Here is a 22827-nt window from a genome sequence, read left to right as displayed (position 1 = left end):
GTTTTTTGAGAGAAATTAGGTGGATATGGATTCCTCTTCAGTTAAGCAATGGAAGATAGCTGAAATGTCTTTACTGTAAAAGCATGTGGCTCAGGAAGTTTATTTATTGATTTTTAGTTGACATTTGTCTTGTTAATTGTGCAATAACTGATCTGTTCTGTATTTCTCTGTCTCGTGACTGTTAGGCATGGGACAGATTTGGAGTATCATGGACTTGGTATTCTCTGTTCCATTTTAGGGGTAGGAATTGTGGTGTCAGGGATTGGAGCTCAGCAGTAGGCTCGCAGGGGCATTGTATTTGTGCAAACTGTACAGGGTTGCAGAACCTTCAGCTCATGTATTAGTGCAAAAGAAAAGCATTAGTTCTCAAGGACTGTGGTTATCTGAGAAACTATTTCCAAGCTCTCTGCTGCGTTTGTATTGGTGTGATCATGTTGAACTGCTCATTCCTTTTTTGTTGTTGTGACTACTAATGTATTCTCACAAAGGCTTATGTAATGCAAAGCAGAGATGGAAGTTCAAGTGCCAGGTTGGTGAGTCCTCATAACAGTCAGGATTTATTTGCAGCTGTCTCTGTGCTGATACAATTGTACTGCTTGGAATTCTGGGGATAACTGAGATACTTCCTTTGTGTTCTTTACGTATAGACCGTTGCATGACAGTACACCTGTCACATTTCTCCAAGCTTAGATGTATGCTGCCTATATTCTCTGAAATCAGATGATTACAGTGGTGTGGTGATTGCAACACAACTTTATTTCTAAATCCAAGAAAGCAACTATAAATGCTACGAAATAACTTCTCCAATCATGACATGCTCCTTTCAGACACCCTGACTCTGTAGTGACAGTTTCTGTTGGCTTCCTGGCTTTCTTTTCTGCAGTGTAAGTCAGACTTGTAAGTAAAACTATGTCTTTATAGCTGTAGCTATAGTCTTGGTAAATTTTCTTTTCTGCTTTTACTTTAATGGGAAAAGTCTAAAGGCAGCCTGCTCAACAAACATAAGATTTCAACAGATGCAGAATTTGCATGTTCTCTCATTCTTTGGAGTGGGTGTGACAAATTTCTTCTGCTTAAGTTTTAGCCTAGAAGTAACTTCTAATTAGTGAGCATCACATAGACTGCCCTTTCAAACTGGTTGGATTATAAGCAAAAGTTTATAATTGACAGAAACTCAGATTACAGGGTTTTGTACTTGGATTGATTAGTTTTGACAGGTAGAATTCTTCGCTGCCTGCCATCAGTACCAAATATCCTGAGGTCGTAGCAGTGCATGTTGTTATCTGATACATTATCAGCCGGGCTCCACAGGGTTGTAATGTTCCGGTTGTGGCAACTGGAAAGGAGGTGACTGTAGTGGCTAGATGGTTCCCTGGTTTTTCACTAAAAGTCTAAGATGAATTCTTTCCCTGGTAATACCTGGATTTGGAGTTATTATCTAAAATTAAAAAACATTTTCCAGTCCTCTCTATTCTGTGTTAGCAATGGTTTTTTGTCATGGAGAAAACTTATGCTGCTCTCTGAAATGTACTCTTCGTCTGCATTTCCTTTGGGGCATATTAGGTGAGTTTGAGCCAATGTTCTTGTGTTTTTTTCTGAACTATCACACCTATGTATTATCTCTTTATCTTTGTCTCAGTCTGAGGCAGCCTGTAAGAAATGTCTAAGCTGATTCTGGCCCATCAGACCTTTCTCAGTAATTATAATAAATTTTATTATGAAAAAGTATCCACTGCTGTGGCTTTAAGCAATCTGTGAAGAGTTTCCTGAATCTAAGTTTAGTGGAAGTGTTTTTTTCAGGCAAGATCACTGAAGGTCTTTATCATTGTTGAATAATCTTAAAGATGACGTACTCTTGTGATCTGTTGCAGTTTTCCCCAAAATCTCAATTGTGAAATCCTCCTAGAGGCAGTGAGGACCCGTTCCATTTTGGATAGAATTTTTCATGGAATCATTGAATGATTTGGTTTGGAAGGAACCTTAAAGACCATCTAGTTCCTACCCCCTGCCATGGGCAAGGATTCCTTCCACTAGACCAGGTTGCTCAGAGCCCCATCTAGCCTGGCCTTGAACACCAGAGAAGGGCTAGCCACAACTTCTCTGGGCAACCTTTCAAGTGTCTTATAACCCCCAGAGTAAAGAATTTCTTTCTAATATCTAACCTAAACCTGCCCTCCTTCAGTTTAAAGACATTCCCCCTTGTGCCGTCACTCCATGCTGTTGTCCAAAGTCCCTTCTGAGCTCTTCTGTAGGCCCTTCAGGTACTGGAGGGTGCTGTAAGGTCTTCCTGTAGCCTTCTCTTCTCCAGGCTGAACAACCTCAACTCTCTCAGCCTGTCTTCATAGCAGAGGTGCTCCAGTCCTCTTGTGGCCCTTCTCTGGACTCACTTCTACAGGTCCAAGTCCCTCTCATGTTGGGAGCAGACCTGGGATGCAGTACGGTGGGTGGGGTCTCATGAGAGTGGACAGAGGGCCAGAATCAGCTTCTTTGGCCTACTGGCCACACTGCTTTGCATTCAGCCCGGGACACAGTTATTCTTCTGGGCTGTGAGTGCACATTGCCAGCTCATGTTCAACTTCTCATCAACTAACAGCCCTAAGTCCTTTTCCTTGGGCTTCTCTCGATCCTTTCTCTGCCCAGCCTGGATTTATTTGGAATTGCCCCAACTTGGGTGGAGTACTTTGCACTTGATGTTGTTGAACTTCATGAAGTTCACACAGGCCCACCTCTCAAGCCTGTCAAGGTCCCTCTGGATGGCATCCCTTCCCTCTGGTTGTCAACCATACCACAGAGTGGTGAGCTTGCTGAGGGAGCACTTGATCCCGCTGACCATGTCACTGACAAAGGTGTTAAACAGCATCAGTACCAATACAGACCCAAGAAAACACTTGTCTCTGGTCCTCACTTGGACATCAAGCCAATTGACCACGACTCTTTGAGTGCGACCATCCCAACCAATTCCTTATCCGCTGAGTGGTCCATCTGTCAAATCCTTGTCTTTCCGGAGGCAAGGACAGTGTCACAAGCTTTGCACAGGTCCAGGTAGTTGATTTCATTTACTTTTCCCTTACCCACCAAAGCTGTTATCCTGTCATAGAAGGCCACCAGATTTGTCAGGCGTGATCTGCCCCCAGTGAAGCCATGCTGGCTGTCACCCATCACCTCCTTATTTTCCATGTGCTTTAGTACATTTTCCAGGAGGATCTGTGCCATGATCTTGCCAGGCACAGAAGTGACACTGACTGGCCTGTAGTTCCCCGAGTCTTCCTTTTTTTTCTTTTTTAAAAATAGGTTATATTTCCCTTTCTAATGTTGCCATTTACATGAACTATGAGCTTCATAATGTTTTTATTTCAGTCTTATCACAAGGTGTCACATTTGTTTTCTTATGGATAGTAGATAGTTCTCTCTACAGCAAATGAAAGGAGAATCACTACCAAACTTGCTTTTTTTTTTTGCTTCTCCAGTTTCTTGGTAGTTGAGAGGGAAGTGGTGGAATTGCTGCTTTTGCATAGTTGAATAGAGCAAACCATTTCTAAATCTTTCTAAAATTTGTGCCTATATATTAATTTAAAATTGAATTAAGCACTCAAAGTACCGCATTTCTTGCAGCATCATTAGTGTGAAGAATACAGATACGTAATCAATGTTTTTTTAGCCATATTTGTAGTTATTAAGTTACTCTTGTCATGAAACTTTGCACTTTCAGTGTCTTCATGATTGAAAATCTCTAATGAAATTACCTAGTTATGTAGCAGGTAGGGGATAGTAGGACTCTGAAGAGTAGATGTTTAAATAGCAGTATAGATGTACAAACTTAGGTTTTTTTCAGTATCTAGAGAGCATTGGCTTTCTGTTGATATCTCTTTAATATTGGATGGTCATCTCTTAAAAATTTAGGTAGTGGTAGTCTGGTTTAAGTATTAGAATTCTGTAAACCAAATTTTAGTTTTTCTTCTGTGCGTATGCACACTTTTAAAATCTGTAAGTTTGGAGTGGCATTGATTTGTGAAATGTTCAGTGACCAGTGTAGAGCTCTTGCGTTAAAATGAGCATTATCTTACGATCTCTGGTTCTGTTAGGAAACAAGGTATCTAGTAGGTGAAGAGATCAGAAGTCCTTGGTTATTCTTTCCCTTCTTTCCACGTGGAAGGAAGTAGTATACTTGTCTTCATGCATACAGAATGTTTTGTTGAGCTGCCTTCTTTTTTGCTGCTGCTTTCCTGTTTGTTAAGGACTTTATCCTTTTCAGTCTAAGGAGTAAACCTACTGATGGGCTCCTGACCACTGAAAACAGAGAGAAAAACAGAGGGAAAAAAAATTAAGAGAGTAATTTAAGTAATTTCAACCATTTGAAACTACTGGGTTTTTCCTTTTTTTTTTTTTTTTCCCTTCCTTTGTCAATTTGGTCATCATAAAAGAAGGGGATCTGTCTGTTCGTGTTTCACTGTTCTACAAACTCACTCTCGAGGGTGTATTACATTTTCTTGTTTCTCAGGCATTTTACTGTAATGTTGGGGTTTTAAATTTTTTTTTTTTTGTATTTGATCCAGAATGGTTCTGATACACAAGAATTATGTCTAAAGTTTTTTTTTCTTCACTCTTGTGTAGTTTGATTTGTGTACAGAAGGTGCAAGATTCTCAGTAACCTAGGCTATATCAAATACATATATAGTGCTGATAAATACTGTAGTTTAGATGTTGATTTTAAACTGCAAAATTTTGCATGAAACAGCTGTAATCCATGGCATTTGCTAGTCTTGTAAAATCTGAGGTATAAAATTTATGGGTTTGTCCTCGAAAAAAAATCCAAAACCAAGTTTTAAACTTGGCAGCCAAGTGTGACTGAAAGCCATGTGTCCAGAAAAATTTTTTGTGTGTATTGTATACAGAGGTAGAAAGAAAATGAGGACTCTATCAGAGCTCTGTCCTCAATCGCTGCATCGTGAGAGACAAGCCACGTTGTTCCCAGAGTGTGCAAACAGCTCACTCTGGAGGGAGGGGTGAGACCTTGATACCACAGCTCTGGGGTAGGGGCCTGAGAGAGAATTATGTTTAGCCTCCCTTCCCCCTTTAAAAAGATTGGATATCTCTTAAAAGAGATTTTTCAGTTTTTAAAGGTTGAAAACTGTCAAAGTCTGTAAACAAGTGTCAGATATCTTTCAAGTTACGTGTGTAAAGAACTGAATGAAATACTCTATAGATTGCTGTGAGCATAAAGGTTCTTGCTGCTCTGCTGACAGATAGCTGGTAAAGCTGTGATATACCAGTACAAAGCAAAGCTTTGTCAGCATAGAGAAAAACAGTAATACGTAGCATTTGGGGAATGTTTTCCTACTGTAGATGTTGTCTTAATGAACTTCCCACTTAAAATCAGAATAAATGAAGTTAACCCAGTGCAAATTTGCTGGTGTACCTGAGTTTTCACCCACACAAATGAGTCTGTTTTTCATTTGCCATTGTGCCCATGTGAGTAAGCTGGAGGGGTTTTGGGTGCTGGTGGGGGGTAGGTGGTTCTCATTAGTTTGTTTTCTTTTGTATGAATATTGGGAAGAGTTAGAGTGCTCGTGGTATAAAGAAATACATAAACTGCAATTTTGGAAAAGACTTAAAATTTTATTTTTTAAAAATTAATTGTAGATATGCACAGTCTATTAAATCTATTTTCTGATATGTTTTTCTTACTTTTTTCTATTATTTCTTTCTGTTAATCCTTCTAATAACAGTACAGTAGCCTGTTCAAATTTTTTGTTTTAAATGAATCACTGGCACCTTGCACAAGTACTAGGAAAAACAGTGTGACTGGTAGCTTTTTGTTCTTTCAGCACTAAATGCAGTTCTTCAGTTTTGGTGCTCAAATAAGACTTTAAACAGTAAATCCAGCAAATTGCTCTGCTCCTTCATGAAGCACTCTGTCACGTGAAGTCACAAATAGCAGCCCTTTGTTGGCTGCTTCTGAAGATGATTGGTCTCTCTTGGCTCCGTTTTTTTTCCCCATCTTGTTCTTTACTTGCACAGGGACAATTATTTTCACTGACAACTTGTTTTTACTTTGTTTCAAAACCATGGGCAATTAGGATTTCTTGTAAATGAGGGTAGGCCTTAGCCTGGTTGTCTTTGGAAGCAGTCACAGATATGTTGAAGGGATTCAAACAGGTAGGCTGAAAAGCATCAAGTGTTTGTGGAGCTCTCTGAAGAAGATGATTTTAGATAAGCATACGTTATAAGATGTTAAAGACTATTTTACTGAGAGCCAAAATATTTCTTTCATGAGATGAATATGAGAAGTCTTGTATATATATGTGAACAGACAGTGAAGAACAAGTGAGTCAGGTAGTAAATTTTGTAAATTCTGAAAAGCCATATATAAGGGATGCTACATATCTTCAGATGATTGCATATAATACAATAGCATTCTACTTTGATTTTATTGTTCTTCATCATTCTTACATGTATGAGAAGCCAACCCCACCTACTCACCCTCACTTCTCAGTTATCTGAATTTTCTTCTGAAATAGTTCAGGTTTATTTTATGATAGGTACTGCTATCTCTAGCTGTAGTCATGTTCATTGTAACACTGAATTGAACAGGCTTCAGGATCTAACATTGCATTTTCTTCTTTTGACTTGCTTAACTTTCTCTTAAGTTTGATCTTAACTCAGAACTACTTGCTTTTCATTCGTATTATTTCAGAGATCAGTGAAACTCTCTAACATATTTTGTGTAAATTCCAGTAATACATTCAACCATAAGTTGGCCATAAAATTGCCTTTGTGGATATGCTTTGCAATTGGAAAATATTGCAGTGGAGTGTGAGTTGCCTCCATGTCCTGTGAAAAATGCATGTGCTTTTCTGAATAGTAAGTGCAAGTTTTATGTAATCAAACTAATCTTTTATTTGGCAAAAAGTAGTTTTTAGCAGATAGAAAGGAGTTGGTTTTATTTTGAACAGTATGTTATTTGTAGTCCTGTTCTGCTATAGTACTGAGATATTAATGTATTTTAAATAATGTGATTTCTTTATTTTGATTTTAGGAGAATGACATCTTCCTGGGCTGGGAAAAGGGAGCTTACAAGAAATGGGGAAAGAGTAAGAAAAAGTGCTCTGATCTAACACTAGAGGAAATGAAAAAACAGGCTGCTGTCCAGTGTCTTCGCTCTGCTTCTGATGAAGTAAGTTTGGACTACTTAATGTCCTTCATGTCCTTCTTTGTGCTAGATATATTTAGCTTGTGATGCTTATCTTTTAATTTGTGGCTTCTTAAAATGCTGGCTCGCCAAGAGTTCTCCAAGAATTCTTTATTTTTCTTTAGGAAATTATGAAATCTGTGTATGGGTATGGTATGTATCTCTTGATTTCACAAGAGATTCTGTACTATGTAGTGTCATGCTTTTCTTTCTGTAAACCCTCACCTGTTCTTGTCAGGGGCAGTTGCAATACACTAGTTTGAGTTGAAATTACCATAAAGCTTTGCATAAAGGTAATTCTAAAAATTCTAAATCGACTTTGTGTTCTGTGTAAATAGAAAGGGTTGGAATATTTGGGAAGAAAGCCATCTTGCTCTGTGCATGCTACATGTGTAATCCAGAATTCCTAAATAAAAAGCCACGTATAGTAGCAAATGTTCACTTTCCAGATGACACGATTGAGTGGAAGGGGAGTTGAAGTGCACTGACTGGAGAAGGTGAGGAGAGGTGAAGGTGGCAGGTGAAGGAAGATAGCAGAGGCAGCAGGTATCATTGTAGTTGAGCAGAAAAGTGGACAAAGGGAGAGGCAGTTGAAGGCAATGTTTAAAAAGAAAAAATGATCTGTAGCACAAGTCAAAGGAAGCTCTCTAAGGAGATTTTTCAGACAACAAGAATGAGAAACTCTGTTTTTTAGTTTACAGAACTGTAAGTTCTCTGATCTGTCACTGCTGTAAGAAGAAACTACCCCACCTATGCAGCCTGGTTGTGTTACTGCTCTACACACCTTCCTAGTCATAGCTTGTGTTTGCACATGCATTTGGGTGGTTACATGGAGAACTGGTTTGGAAAAGTGAATCAGTTTCCTGAGATTAACCTGGTTGGGGCAGAGGAAAGGTTAACCCAGAGAGGTTTCCTGGTCAGATTTGTGGCACAGACACTTGTGCCAGCAAGGCTATGGAAGAATAATCAAGGGAGTGAGGATGATTTGGTGGTTATTCCCACCACCTTCAGCAGCATTACCATCATGTTCTGGCTCACTGTTTGTGAAGCTACTTGAGTATTCATTCAGTTACTAAATAGCTAACTGACTTAACTGGGAGATTTCTGAACTTCCATTTTCCCATTACTTATTATCCTAACAAAGTGATGCAAAGTACAATTTTGTTGGTAACTTGCTCTGCTCTCATAGTTACAGAATATTGAGGTCTAACTCTAACTACCATAGAAGTTAATTTAAATATGAAACAAATATGGGGAAATAATTGCAAGACGTAATGTCTTTCTTGAGGATATGTTTGACTTTGTCTACTCATTTTATGAACAACAAAATGTAGGTCTCATACATAGACCACAGGAATACTGATGTTTGATTCTTAACTTTAGAAATCACTCCCTTGATGCATCTCCACATAGCTGAAAATCAATGATCATCACTTAGAGCTAAGTTTATATAATACAGAGAAATTTAGTTGCAGAGCAATAGGAAGGAAGTAAATTTATTGATAACCTATAACAGAGAAGGGAAGAAACTATTCAACTACAGTTTTGAAAGAATAAAAATACATGGGATCTGAAAGGTTGAAAAATAACTTCATCTTTGACCCCGTCACCTTGTCAAATTTTTAGTGTTCAACATTAACCTATAATCTGCAGCCTGTAGACTTGAGTTATTTCAGAGCTATTTTGACTTCTGTTGCCTGCTCAGACAGTTAAGCTTTCACATTTGTTGTCATTAATGAAATTGCAGGTCATAATTTTTATAATGTGTTTTCAAACACAGAATTGAACCTTTAAGCCTTTTAAAAAAAGTTGTTACTTAAAGCTGCTTTGTAGGTAGTTTAACACATGCATTGCATGAAAGAAATACAGACTTCTTTTATTTTTTCCCCTAGAGTTAAAGGGAAGGGTGATCCTGCTTAAATGCTAGTAATACTTTAAAATAATTTGTAAGATATCTTTTATTTCTGCTTTTTCAAACACGTTTCTCATGTTGTTGCATTTTTGTGTTTAAGTTTGTGTGCTGATCTGATGGGAATAATCAGTAGATTTTAGACAGTGAAAGATAATGTTCGAATACTATTTCTGCTGAGGTATTCAAGCTGCTCCAAACAGTTTTCATGGTTTTGTCTCTACAAAAAGATAAAAATACTCTGTGAACTGTAGTTGGAATTGTAGGTCAGTTGTGTGTAAGGAGTATTTATAAAAATTGTTGAGATACAAATAACACTTTTTTTCTGGTGCCACTTGAATTTTTTAAAATAGTTTTCTGAATCATCTGAGAAATATTTACCTGTGATTTTTTTGTTGTTGTTGTCAGATGAGGTAGATGTGTTCATGAGGATGTTCTCTTTTTGCAAGTGGCCTGATAAATAGTCCACATGGGCAGTTATAGAGCTTTTTTACAGTTTTGCTGTCCTTCTGTGATCCCTTTTTCAAAGTAGGTGGATACAGAAATGCCAATTTTGCTCACATGGATATGGAACACTTGCTCTTCCAGCCTAACCTCTTCTTTCAACCTTAGTATTGGAGCAAAGCAAGCAAGTTTGAGCCCCTTTATTGGGAGTAATTGGAAAAAAAAAGTCTTGGTGTATTTCAACTTAAATATATTTAAATAAAATTGTATTTAAGTGAAGTGATTTTAGGGTTTACCCTATGTACATCTGTAGACAGAGTATGTATACACGCGTGTGTACAGGCACACACAAACAAACACACACAAAAGAGCCAAAACAAGGGAGACAATTCAGTGAAGACTTTGGGATTTTGCAACCTGATCTATTTTAGAGACAAAAGTGTGCAAAGGATGAAGAGGTAATGAGGATCAGTAGTAACTTTCCTAACTCTCATAGGAAATTACAGAGATCCGGGTAATGTAATTTTTAATTTTGCATTTAATTATTTAAACCAATAATGTGTTGAGAAACGGTAGTCAGTCTGCCTCCTCCTCCTAACAGTAATCAAAAGCCTTAAAATTGGGTGATCGCTTCAAAAAGGTGCTTGATGGAGAGAGGAAGTTGTAAATGGATTATATGAAAATTGGCTTGCTAGCAGTAAGTACTGTTTTGTCAGACTTTCATTTAGTGGTTGAAACAAATATTTTGAAACCACCTCTTGTAGATTTTCATTTCCACAGTATTCATTCTTAGGGTGTACTTCATTTGGTAGCTTAGTTTTGCTTGAATTCAGTTTTTCCTCTCTTGCTAAAAAGAGTAATGCTGTAAAACACTAATCTGAGACAAAAATCCAAGGTTCTAGTTTTAATTTCATGGTCCTGAAAACAAACATTTAACTTCAAGAAGCCTACAATTTGGTGTTTATTTCTAAAACATTTCCTACATCATGGAGATTGACGAGTCAGAGAACCTGCTCTGCCTCACTGTGTCTTTGCACCTGTTGTGGACTAAGTGTGTTTGTGAGAGGAGGCTTGATTTTAACAGATTCCATCTGGTATATGCAAGAATGCAAATTGTTAATGTATGTTCTGAGGACAGTATATTTTGTGTGACAAGCATTTTGGTGTCTCAAATTGTCTATATTCGTATGAATGAGTCTTTGGCTGCAGATGCTTTTGCAGTCAGGAGCAGAGGCAACGTAAATACATCGCAACTTGCCAGAAAATGGAGACAGAATGATGGTGAGAAGAACTTTTAAGCCAAGTACTTTAATGTAACAATCAATTGCTATTCTTACTGTAGTTCTAAAGTTTATTTTTGCTGGAACGCTTGAATAAATAGCAGTTTAAAGACATGCTGAAGAATTGCTCAAGTTTTTAAAAGCTTGTTAATATTGACCTTGAGTAGAGATTTCATCTTAATTTTTATCCTGCTGAAGTCTGGAAGAAATTTTAAAATGTTGGTTTGCAGTTAACTGGTCATGTAGGGATATCCATTCTAATGAAATGTTGAGTAAAAAAACCTAATGTTTAGGACTGGGGAATATTTATATAAAAGTCCTCTGATGAAAATAAGAAATTTTATCCTTAAATTACTGCCTCAAATTTTAAGTAAAAACAGCTGATCTGTCAAAATTAAATAACTTGATGTTTTGTTTTGTTGTTGTTGTTTGTAATTCCTATCTGAAACACAGATCAGTTTGTTCATGTGCAATTTGAGATTTTTTTTCTTTTTTTAAAACCTCCTAATTCTGACAGTCTAAATTATTTTGTATTTGAATAATGAAACTTGTCATTACTTGTCTTGTTACTGTCAGTAAAAAGACAGAAAGCAGTATATTTGAGACTCAGAAATTTATTAAATAAGAGTTTAGAAATTCATGTGTGTTACTTTTTACAAGGTGGATACTGTGAGCAAGGTTGGAATTGCTTATGGAGACTGATACATGTAAGACTTTTGAATAGGTGTATTTCCCAGGAATAATATTGAAATTACTTATGTGCCTGTCCATTGGTCTTAAATCCAAGCTTAATTAGCTTTTACCTGATGACTTTTCTGCTAAAATTTGCATTGCTCAATAGTGAGCAGGTCTGCAGCTGTGCTATTGCGGTTGCTATGGAGTGCAGTTAATTCACTGAACACTTGCCGTGTGACACGTGAAGCTGCACTCCAAGATGGTGCCAGAATTTCAGTTAAAGCAGTGTCTGTGTCCTTCTGATGAAATGTGTGAGGGCTTTTTAAGAATGAGGAGACAGCTTCCTGTGGATCTTACTTTCAGCGCTGATGAAACCAGTGCTCCAAGACTCTTTCCTTCTCCCAATGTAGGTGTCCACTTTGCCTAAGCTGTTCCACAGCACATCCTGAGACATTCCTAGTGTCTAATGCTGCTGATCTCCCAAGGCCTGTCATAATGGGGTTCAGGCAGTGTGGTCCATTCTGAACTAACCGAGCTCTCAAAGTCTTCTAACTGCCACATGAAACCGTGTGCAACATGTTAAAGCAAGAGCTAGTCTTGGTTGATAGATTCTGTGATGAATTTTGAAACAGAACTGCTCTAATGTATTTGACAAGAACACACATCCCACTGTTCTAAGAAATTACTGCTTGGGGGTAACATGGAAACATAATTGGTGAAACTTCATAACAGTAATTTCTTTTAAATGTAGTCAGGTGTGGGCATGCTAACAGCATAGAGCACTGGCTTTGCTAACTTTGAGTTACGACGGGGGAATAGAACTCTTCTGATACTTGTGTTATCATGCAGGAGCACATAGAGGAACAAGTGGGGCTCTAGTGAAAAATTTTTCCTAAAAATTTTAATGGTAATTTTATTCTCAAATGTGCCTTGCTTTCAGCACAGACTTGAGATGTGTCTAAAATAAGATTTTGTTGACATTTTCTTAGCATTTGTCATCTTTCTTACTCGAAGTGCAGAACTGTCAAACTTTCATAGAATCATAGAATCCTAGAATGGTTTGGGTTGGAAGGAACCTTAAAGATCATTTCGCTCCAACCTCCTGCCATGGGTAGGGACACCTCCCACTAGACCAGTTTCCTCACAGCCCCATCCAACCTGGCCTTGAACATTAGTAGGCGTGGGGCATCCATGCAGTTACTACAGTTCTGCACATAAACCTTATTTGTAGAAATAATCTCCTGATCAGGCCGAATGAATCAATTGGTTATGATTGCATATCTGAGCATGTTTTTATTGAGGGTTACTCTGGCCAACTATTGCTGTCTCCAGAGATTATGGTATCTGTGTGCCAATTTAGACCAAGGCACTGTCACATCATCTGCCTTGCACTTTGCAATAGCGATAGGCAAGAACTGAGGGAAAAGGACTTCTGGAGTTTATAGCAAGAACTGTCTTTCTTTCTAAGCAGAATGGCACCTTAACTAGATGATTTAAAATTCATTGTAATCACTGATTTATTCCTGCTGTTCCCTGCTTCTCTAACATAACCTAATGTTAATTAGGTAATACACACTGACCACTACACTGGGATACCGGAGAATCAGGTTGTAAACATTAGACAGTTTCGTAAGTGATTTAAATTACAGATCTATGTATAATTAGAAGTGACATGAACAAGAGTGTTATTGTAAAGATACGGGACAACAGAAGAATGAATCAAGTTGTGTAAAAGCCATCTTAACAAATAGAAAGGTGAAGTGCATGTTGAAAAGTTTCAATTTATTAAAGTAAAAAAATGAAGTTAAGGTTCCAAAATAGCCTTAATGGTTCTTGAAGCATATATCCTGACTAGCTTAGTAGTAAGCATTTCTATGTGTCTGAGGATGATTGTTCAGAGTCCTTTACCAGAAAATGCCAAAAACACTTCAAAAATTAAATGAATGATCTCTTTCTTTTGGTTTGTGTCCAGTTGTCCTTATGGAAAGGGATATACTAGCTGTTTCCAGAACATGCAGCATTATTTAGGAAAGAATTTTAAAAATAACTTCAGATACCATATAGGAAATGAAAGTCATTTGTCTTGCCAAGGTAGCCATCACAGAATAAATTAATTACAATAAGTCAATTCCTTTTTCTTTATGACTTTGGCATTAAACAGATATTCATAGTTCCACATATCTGATTTGTCATGTTACTGAAACCACTTTGCTGTCTGTAATGGTAACATTAATTGAAGTTGACAAAGGTTTTAATTATTCCAATTTTTGTATGTGTTTTCTCAATATAGAAAATGTACATACTGAACTGGAGAAATTGCTTGTGGGAGCTTAGTCTACACAAAAGTTGCTTCATAACATTAAATATTTCCCGTAGTAGAGATGACTGTCTTGGAGGCTGAAAGTAGGTGTTCAGTGTGATTGAAAGTTATTTCACCTTGTATGTATTTCCCATGAAAATGGGGGCAAACTGGGGCAAGGCAGATCTGTCCTCGCAGCAGCTTCTCTGATAAGCCTGGGACAGAAGGGAAGTTGGTGTATGCATTTCTTGGAGGGAGGAGCAGCACAGACTTTCAGGCACACAGGTGTGCCAGGAAAATGCCAGAGGAGCTGGTTACAGAGCTCTCCTGAATAATGCCTTGTGTTCCATCACAGAGCAGTGTTATTAGATTATAATTTTCCTTAATGTAGAGCAATAATTTTCACAAAAAATTTGAGATGGGGGTCCATTATGAATTCTTATCATACACAGAAGCAAACTTGAATGAACCTGGCAGAGCACCTGCTGAGGAAAATTCAAGTGTCCTTTCTGCATTTCACTTGGTGCAGAAAAGAGCTTTTGCGTAATTGGTGGGAACTCACTTTAAAAGTTTCTGCCATTTCGTTGATAATACAGATAAGAACATTTTAGCATGGGCAAGCTGAAGTACTGTGATTAAGTGAAATCTCACAGCAGCACTGCTTACATGGATAGCAAGTCTGTTGTGGCTTTGAAGTCAGCGTGTTTGTTTATAAGTGATGAATAATAATCAGGAAGAATAGTTTCTAGTGAGGAATTATCCTTTCTTGGGGGATAACATCTATTTCAGTGTAGCCTGCTATGGGAGGGAGCTAAAAGAATTAAGTTTTAAATAACAGAAGTCAGATTAGCTGCTCTAGTAACCTACATTTAGGGATAGCATGTTTATTTGAAGTTAATTTGAGCTGGCAGATGATCTCTTTTATCTAGAATTAGTAAATAACACGTGCTATTTATTATCTCTCTCTCTCTTAGAAGGTGGTGTGTGATGTGGTGAATTACAGCTCTGAAATCTGAGCCTGATCCTAGCTATTTGCTAGATACGTAATTTACCTTTCCTAATGTTGTTTTAATACCAAAGACAGGATTAAGAGAGTTTCAAGGAAGTATTCTTATTTCCTTGTTGGAGAGCTATTGCTCTCATATTTCTTAAAATGGCTTGGATTTATGTGATATTAAGGCAGTTTGCTTGGAAATTAATATTCTGAGGTCACACATTTATTGAAGATTACTTTGGATCAAGTATTCATGAGCCCCAAAAAGAGAAGTTAATAAATAGAATTTGTTTTTCTGACTGGTCCAGTATCTTTGTGATAAATCATTACATATTCAAATAAACAGATAAAGATTTGTGTTCTTGCTGCTAAAGGGTCAAAAACATTTACAAGTACATACTCTTAAGTGTTTCTTAGTGTCATCTACCTTACTATGATAATGCAAGGTGGAACCTTATTTTAATTCTTTGAACTCACCTGGATTGAACACCCCAGGGAAGCTGCTATTTTAATGGATTGAGATTTATTTATTCATATATTCACATAGTGCTGATCTTGGGCCAAGATTATTTTTTAGTCTGTCTTGAGCACCTCTTGTGAGAGTACTTGTAATCAAATGAATTATACTGTGTCAGAATGTTAAAAAATGAAAACCTAGACTTTTAACTTTCTCTCATCATCCTACAAAATACAGAAATAGATGTGTGGTTGCGGTGAATCACATTTTGTGCCTTACTCAGTTCACGTGGCTTAACAGCTGATTCATATAGAAAAGCTATCTAATCCTGCACTTGGTGACCAGAGACATGCTAACAAAACAGTCTTGGTACAGTCAGAATACCATCTTCTCTGGAGAGCCCGATGGCCTGTAAAATCAATGATTTGAAACTATGAATATATTGATTTACTTTAATTTCTAGATTGTTTGAACTTGTATTTTGTGAAATACTCTGTCAATATTCTCTAGTTTATCCTGTTTCAGCAGGGGTTTGGACTAGACGATCTCCAGAGGTACTTTCCAACCTAAACTGTTGTGTATGTTTGGGAAAAGGATTTGTTTTGAAAGTGAAAGATAGAAAGCTCTCAAAACCCTAATAGCGAATGAGTGATTATTTTAATTGTTCAGGTAAAAGGAATTGTCATGCTTTTGCTTTTCAAAAAGATTGAAGAGGAGCAAGGACCTTTCTCCATACCTTACAGGCCTGAAGTAACAGGCCTATTTAGTAAATATTTACACTGCACAGTTCAAAGCTTCTGGAGGAAGCTTTTAACTTATGTTAGACTAGGAGCGAAAAACCTGAACCTGCCAAAAACCTAAGCCCAAACAACATCTCCCCAAAACAACACTTCCCTTGGAGTTGTACAGTCTGATGGAATTTTTCAGTTTCTGTGTATATATTCATGGTCTGTTGGATGTGGAAATCTCATTCTAACTACTGGCTATCAGAATTTAATTTTCCTTTGTTTTGTCCAGAAGGCTTGGCTATTGCATATGTACAGATCTGCAGAACAAAGTATATGTTTGCATGGCATTTTTTTGTCGGAAATATGAGACCCATAACCAGATATCATTACTGGGTGATGGGAAGAGGTGAAAGCTCAGTGAAAATGAAAAATTTACTGAACAGTCCTCTTCTCAGTTCTGTAGTATAACTATGTGAAATAATAACGGTGCTGTTTGCGATGAAATTCAGGAAAAACTTCTTAAATTTTCTGGATGGTGACTGTGCTATGCTTGTTTGTAACATTCAGAAGTAGCCTGCTAGCAGAGATGAATATCACTTAAGAATTCAGGTGATTTGCCAAGAATATGAGAGGAGCTAATGTTTCACAATTTCTTACTCAAAACTGTAAAAACATAGAAGCCAGTGCCCACTGTTAACATAGGCAACAGTTTTTAGTGAATTTCAGTTTGGTACACATAATACTGGGTTTTTCCATGGTTCATTTATAAATTTAACTGAATATTTTAAATTTATAAAAACATTTCAGAAGTAACTACACCTACTGTTTTAATATCTTCTGGGAACATTTTCTGTAGCTATACAGAGGTGTGGATATACATAAGAAAGCAATTGGATTGCTTCAGGCTAATGAGTTACCACTTGTCATCTCTGGCTGCTCTGCTTCCAAAGCAGAATGTGTTCAAAAGGTCTTTGATTTAAGATTTGATATTATATATATGTGTGAGCCTGTGTGTTTAGGGAGAAAAAAATCCAACCTCAAAAAAAAAAGTCAAAACTAACAAACATATTTACAAATATGTATAAAAATGTGAGTGAGCTTTGCTGTTTTGTTTTTTTTTTATTAATTTGGTCTCATTCTTCATTATGCAGAACTGCATTAATTAGGCTCTGAATAGGGTCATGGTGGTCACTAAGGAAGACAGTGGCTGTTGGAGTCCTGTAACTCCAGCAGTCAGATTGACAGTTCTTGTTCATGCTGGGTGAGTTCAGAAGCTTAATTTATCTGTTAGCACCATCACTCCTATGCCAGTAACATAACACCTATCCTTTATGTAATCCTTCCCTTGCTGTAGCCAGCTGATAAAAAGCCAAAAAGAACAACTTTTGGTGAAACTGGATGTATTTTGAAGCAGGGGAAGGAAAGAGAAAAATGTTAAAAACAGTACAATAGAATAAAATGTGCTTGGTGTGCAGGAAATATTGTTATGCAAAATGAAAAATATTAATTAAAAAATTATGTGCTGCCCTTTGTAATTTGAGTGAGAGAAACAGGTTAGTAGAAATCTGGGACAGACAATTTTGAGTTTTAAGCCTTTCATGATGGAATTACAAAAGCAATCATAATTGGGCACTAAAACTTCCATATTTCAAAATGTTTGTAAGATGCTGCAGTATTTGTATTGTATGGGGTCTGTCTTTAAATTTGAACATAAGCAAAATGCTTCAACCAGATCACCTAGTTTTGTTAGCTAGTTGTGTCCTATTGAACCAAGCCAGTGCCTGGAACGTGTTATTTTCAGGCCATGGGGTCGTTACAGCTACAAGGCATTAAGGTAAACAATAAAAAAAGTAACTGAATCTCATATTCCGCTAACACCAGTGTCATATTTGAAGTAACTGCCATGGCATTTGTTACATTAAGTCTGCAGCACGTTTTCATGTGCTGCAGTAAGAAGTTGAGCAGGGGATCTCCAGAGACCTGGTGTTCTGCACAGTGGGTCCCACCCCCCTTGTTTTAAAGTGAGCGCTGTCTCCTTCAGCGCCATGCAGGACGGCGGGCAGCGCGTCAGCTGACTCAAGTATTAGTTTCATGGTACAGGAGGAAATGAAGTGTTTGATTCCAAAAGTTTTCACTTCTTCGGTGCAATGGTAAGCATATTGTTGCTGGTTTGGGGGCATTTTTTTAGCATGATGCTATAATTAAGTTAAGGAAGTGAATCTGTATTCCTTGGAGTGTTTGCTACAGGTGTCTGTTTGATTAGACAGTTTTGGAAGTTAAGGAAAACCAAGGCCAGCTCCTCCTCTGTTGACCTTTTGGGGGTAGGAGGGGGGGAGTCAAGAGTGGCATATTAATGGATAAATTAAGTGGCATATATGTGGCAAATTATTACAACTACATAGCTTCATTCATATTACTGTCTTGCTTGGTTCTTGCTAAATGATTTAATTTATGCTGGTAAATTTACTGATACAGAAGATGCCTTCTGAAGTTTGATATTGCTAAGTCATCCTCAGTTAAGTATGTGGCATAAAGGTTTATATTTAGCAGTTCAGTGCAGCAATACAGTTAGGAATAGAAAATTGCTTTCTTTCTCACTTGGCTGCAAATAATTAAAGTTTAGAGTTAGCATATAAATCATTGCTTCAGTGTATGATTTTTCGAGAGTGTTTTTGTGACAGTGAATTAAACAAGCTAGTCTGACTGTATAAATTAGTATTCTCTTTTTCATAATATTTTCTTGTTCTTTAGCAACATATATTCACATGTCTCAGCAATTTCTGGACAGTAATCAGGAGAGATGAGAAGCTCTTAGATCTTGGAAAAATTGAATCTTTATACCACCATGGTCACACAGCAAATCAAACTCTTTTCTGTGCTTTTCTGTAACTTGATATTTGATCGGCGTTGCCTTCGGAGAGAAAACATGTCCCATAACTATATGCACAAATAAGATCATGTTAAATTCAGAAGATGAGATCATTTTCTTGGGGGTTTGTGTAAGTTTCTCCAAGTGTAATTGGAACTAGATTTCCAACAATGGTGGAGTTGATATTGAGGAAACTGTGCACAGGATACAGTAAGCTGCATGATCCTCCCTCATTACCGCTCCCAGCTGTAGGGTGATGTGCAGGGGACTTCTTGTATCCTCCCCACGAGTGCCAGATTGCTGTGTTTAGCTGTGATTCTAGCTCTGTTTGCTGTTATGGAAAGTGTGAAGTACAATTCCTGAGCATCGAATTAACAAGAACACAAGTACCCATACAGTACCCACCTCACCTAGTTTTCCTTCGAACAGGAATGGTCATTTCAGGCTGTAGATTGGTGTTTAATATTTTGCTGATGGGAATTCAACTTTTTTCCATTGGAATATCATGGGGTTTTCCTCTATGGGTAATATATTGGACTGGTTTTTGTGTGTGTTTATTTTCAGTATTTCGGTATTTATGTAGAGGAATAAAGGAGGAAAATAGAGGCTTATAGGGAATATGAAGTAGGTGTTTATTTTTTCCTCTGCTCTCCTGTGTTGTTGAGCTAGTAACACATTGTTTAAAAAGAAAAAAATTACCTGGTTATGGTAAATTGGCAAGATTGTGGGCTGGGTTTTGCATATAGATACTGTGGAAGCATTTTCCTCTCCCTCTCTGCCACGTATGTGTGTACGCCTTCCTACTGTTCTCCTTTCCACCTTCATGCCTGATTTTCTGTATCATTTTAGCAGTCCCTTCCCACAGGTATAAACTGTGCAGCCAAAAGGATCAGGCTTAACTTTTTGAAATGCATCTTAGTATTCAGTGGGTGATTGAACTTCTATCCTGAGACTCCTGGCTAAATCTGCAGCAATACCATGCGGTAAATGTGACATGCAGTGTTTGCAAAGCCTTGGATATCCTGTAATGCAACAATGTGACTTGTAGTTTGAAACCTCTCTGTGAATGTATCTTCATGTTTCATGGAATCATTTTGACCTCTAATTACATATTTATAGGATTGGATTTATACCTATAAATAATTTTGTTGATTTTTCATATCTAGTTACTGTGCAAAAAGAACAATATGTCTGCTGAGATACGTGTACTGTATTGATATATTTCTATGAATTCTTTTTAGTAAGTTATATTTTCTATTTTTTTCTTTTTTTTTCCCATGTGGTTTTGTCGTCGTGCAGAGCTCTGGGATTGAAACATTAGTGGAGGAGCTTTGCTCCAAACTGAAAGACCTTCAGAGTAAGCAAGGTGAGGAAAAAAATGTTAAAACTTCCGAGGCCATGCATTGTATTTATCAACTGTGCAACATTCTGAGACAGGGGTGGGTGTGGGGGAGTAGGCTGTTATTTCAGTAACTTTTAGTACAGGCCATGCAATTTTAAAGTATGTTTGAATAATTTCATTCAAACAATTTAAGCAATTTTGTGCTGATATGCTTTGTTTACCTTAGAAATAGCCACTTACAAATGGAGTTTTGTTCATGAAAAGCTGTAACTGTTCATAGCCAGCTATGCCTGCTTTTTTAGTAAATATTCCAAATTCAGCATCCCCCTCCCTACCAAAAATAATGAAAATAAAGTAGACTTGATTCTGTTCCTTTTGTGTATTGATGCTTGCAAAGAGTAGATATGCCTCAAAATAATTATGTGGAAACTATTCCTGTGAAAAGCATCCAAAACAGCCATCACTACTTAAAATTTCTGGGCTATAGGGGAATAATAATGGGCGCTTTATGACATCAAGCTTAGGGGAGGGAGCATAATGTAAACTTGTGTTATCTCCAGTGAAAGTTCATCACACATAAATGTTTGTTCAGGGACACAGTAGCAGCCTTGGACACTTGAAGTGAAATTAATATGCTTATTGTGTCGTATAAGTAGCTGTAAATAAGAGATAAACATTTACCTGCTTAAAGCATGATTTTACCTGTTTCCATTCCCTTTTTTTTGTTTTTAAACTGTAATCATTAGTCAGCTCTTAGTATTTCATAATGCTGTGAACTTCTTCCTGAGCCAAGGTGATGCTGAGCATTTATTTTGAAAAAAATAAATTAAAAAAAATAGTATGTCTCACTTTTTTATATTTTAAAGGTTTTAATATAAAGAATTAGAAAATTTTCAGAGTCACCTCTCACACAGGAAATATGCCTTTACATCCACTCAAAGCTCAGCAACTACTGGAAGGGTATTTCCTTTTAGTGAAACACATGAGAAGTTAGATGTGGCCAATGATAAAAACAGTTAAATAGTTGATTTTTTTAAGAAATATTTTTTGTGTCTGTAGCAGTGCAAGAATGAGATAAGGGTTTGGATATGAAACAATTAAACATTCAGCAGGAATTCTCCTTGTGGGGCATTGCTATCCATGTGGTTGCATGGAGCTGCTGGCCAGTCACGTTTGGTCAGATTTGCAGATTTGTGAAAAACTTGAATCTTGGGTGGTAATTTGTAATTTCTTTGTTATTTATAGTGTTTTATGGAAATTTTACTACTATTACAGTTATACATCCTGGTGTTTTTTGTTAAATACTGTTACAAAGTACACTGGCTTTTTTGAATTTTTCTGTTAAGCGTTTGGAATTTTCTTCCAAAACAGAGGAGAAGATTCACAAAAAGTTAGAAGGCTCTTTGACTCCTGAGACTGATTTATCTCCCACAGCAAAGGATCAAGTAGAAATGTATGCATTTTTTTTCTTATTGTTATCTGAGACGCTTTTCTATTTTTGCTCCCATATTTTAACATGGTGAAGTTAACTTAGTGGGGAATCTGGAGTTTTGTGGAAATTAAGAAATACATTTATTTTCCTGCCATCTTCTTTTGTTAATCTTGTATATTTAAATATAAGCACTTGGTACCATGGGCTAGTTTAATTTCTGTCGAAGTCCTGACTGCTTTCGTTTGACTATATACAGAACTCAAACCGTACTTTATTTTAGTTTCCTGAAGACTAAGTCAACCAGACAAAAACCTTTAAGACAGCATTAATTGACATGTAGATTTGCAGGGAGGGAATCAGCTGTTTCCTGGATTCAGAACTCACTGCTTTCTATTGCATAAATGGCAAAAGAAATCTCTTAGAACCTTTAAACTCTTGATAACCAAAGTGATCTCCTAGTTACCAAGTACCTGAGTCCAGTGTTGCTGAACTACCCAGGAGTTTTATCATTGACCTCTCTTGGAGATACAGCTGCTTCTGTATCTCTTAATAGTAGCAACAGCCTAGTAGAATTGTTACTAAATGGATGATCCATCTTCAGGGAACTAATTGGGCTTATGTGCATTTAACTTAATGGAGTCCAAATTTTTTTAATAGGTTTTCATTGAAATATATGTGATTCAGTATAAATCTCTCTACCACCAAACACATGCTACTTTAAATGTTGCAGAAAACCATATTTTAATCTTGTACCTCTTGCATAAAGCTGTTAAGCACCTTAAACTACTCAAAACCTAATCTTTTTTTAATAACTTTTCCTTAATAACTGGATGATCAAACTGCAGAATTTAACAGATAGTGTCTCATTTCATAAACAAGAATTTTAAAAACTGAAATTCAGGACTGAACTAACTGAAATTCAGGACTTCCTCATTTATAATCTAAATCAAACACTTAAGAAGACTGTAGTGAATTGCCACATTACCTAATAAACCTGGAACCACTGCTGTAAGCATCCACAATTTCTCTCTACAGTGATATTTAGCAGTCTCTGAAAAGGGAATTGTTTAACTTGTATGCAGTATATTGCTAAACATATATTAATATAAGCACTTTCAAAACTCATTTTCATTTTCCCTTTGATAGCATTCAAATAGAGCAATGAATGGCATGTGCATATGTAGTGCAAACTAGATTTTTAGCAATTAG

General features: G+C 37.0%; 1 protein-coding gene across 3 annotated transcripts in view; it reads left to right on the top strand.

Moving 5' to 3' along the window:
* Positions 1-22827, top strand: part of KIAA0232 (KIAA0232 ortholog) — a 65395-nt gene that overhangs the window by 25732 nt on the left and 16836 nt on the right. For 2 of the 3 annotated variants that reach the window (XM_032110387.1, XM_032110386.1), the window contains exons 3-5: positions 7037-7174; positions 20144-20210; positions 21558-21639. In XM_032110387.1, coding sequence (XP_031966278.1) covers positions 7037-7174; positions 20144-20210; positions 21558-21639 — 287 coding nt within the window. The remainder of the gene's footprint in view (positions 1-7036; positions 7175-20143; positions 20211-21557; positions 21640-22827) is intronic. The other variant, XM_032110388.1, reaches the window with a different exon arrangement.

Source organism: Corvus moneduloides, chromosome 5 (assembly GCF_009650955.1).
Source record: "Corvus moneduloides isolate bCorMon1 chromosome 5, bCorMon1.pri, whole genome shotgun sequence".
NCBI lineage: Eukaryota > Metazoa > Chordata > Aves > Passeriformes > Corvidae > Corvus > Corvus moneduloides.
The sequence above is the reverse complement of the archived record's forward strand: the minus strand, read 5'-3'. Positions and strand labels throughout refer to the sequence as shown.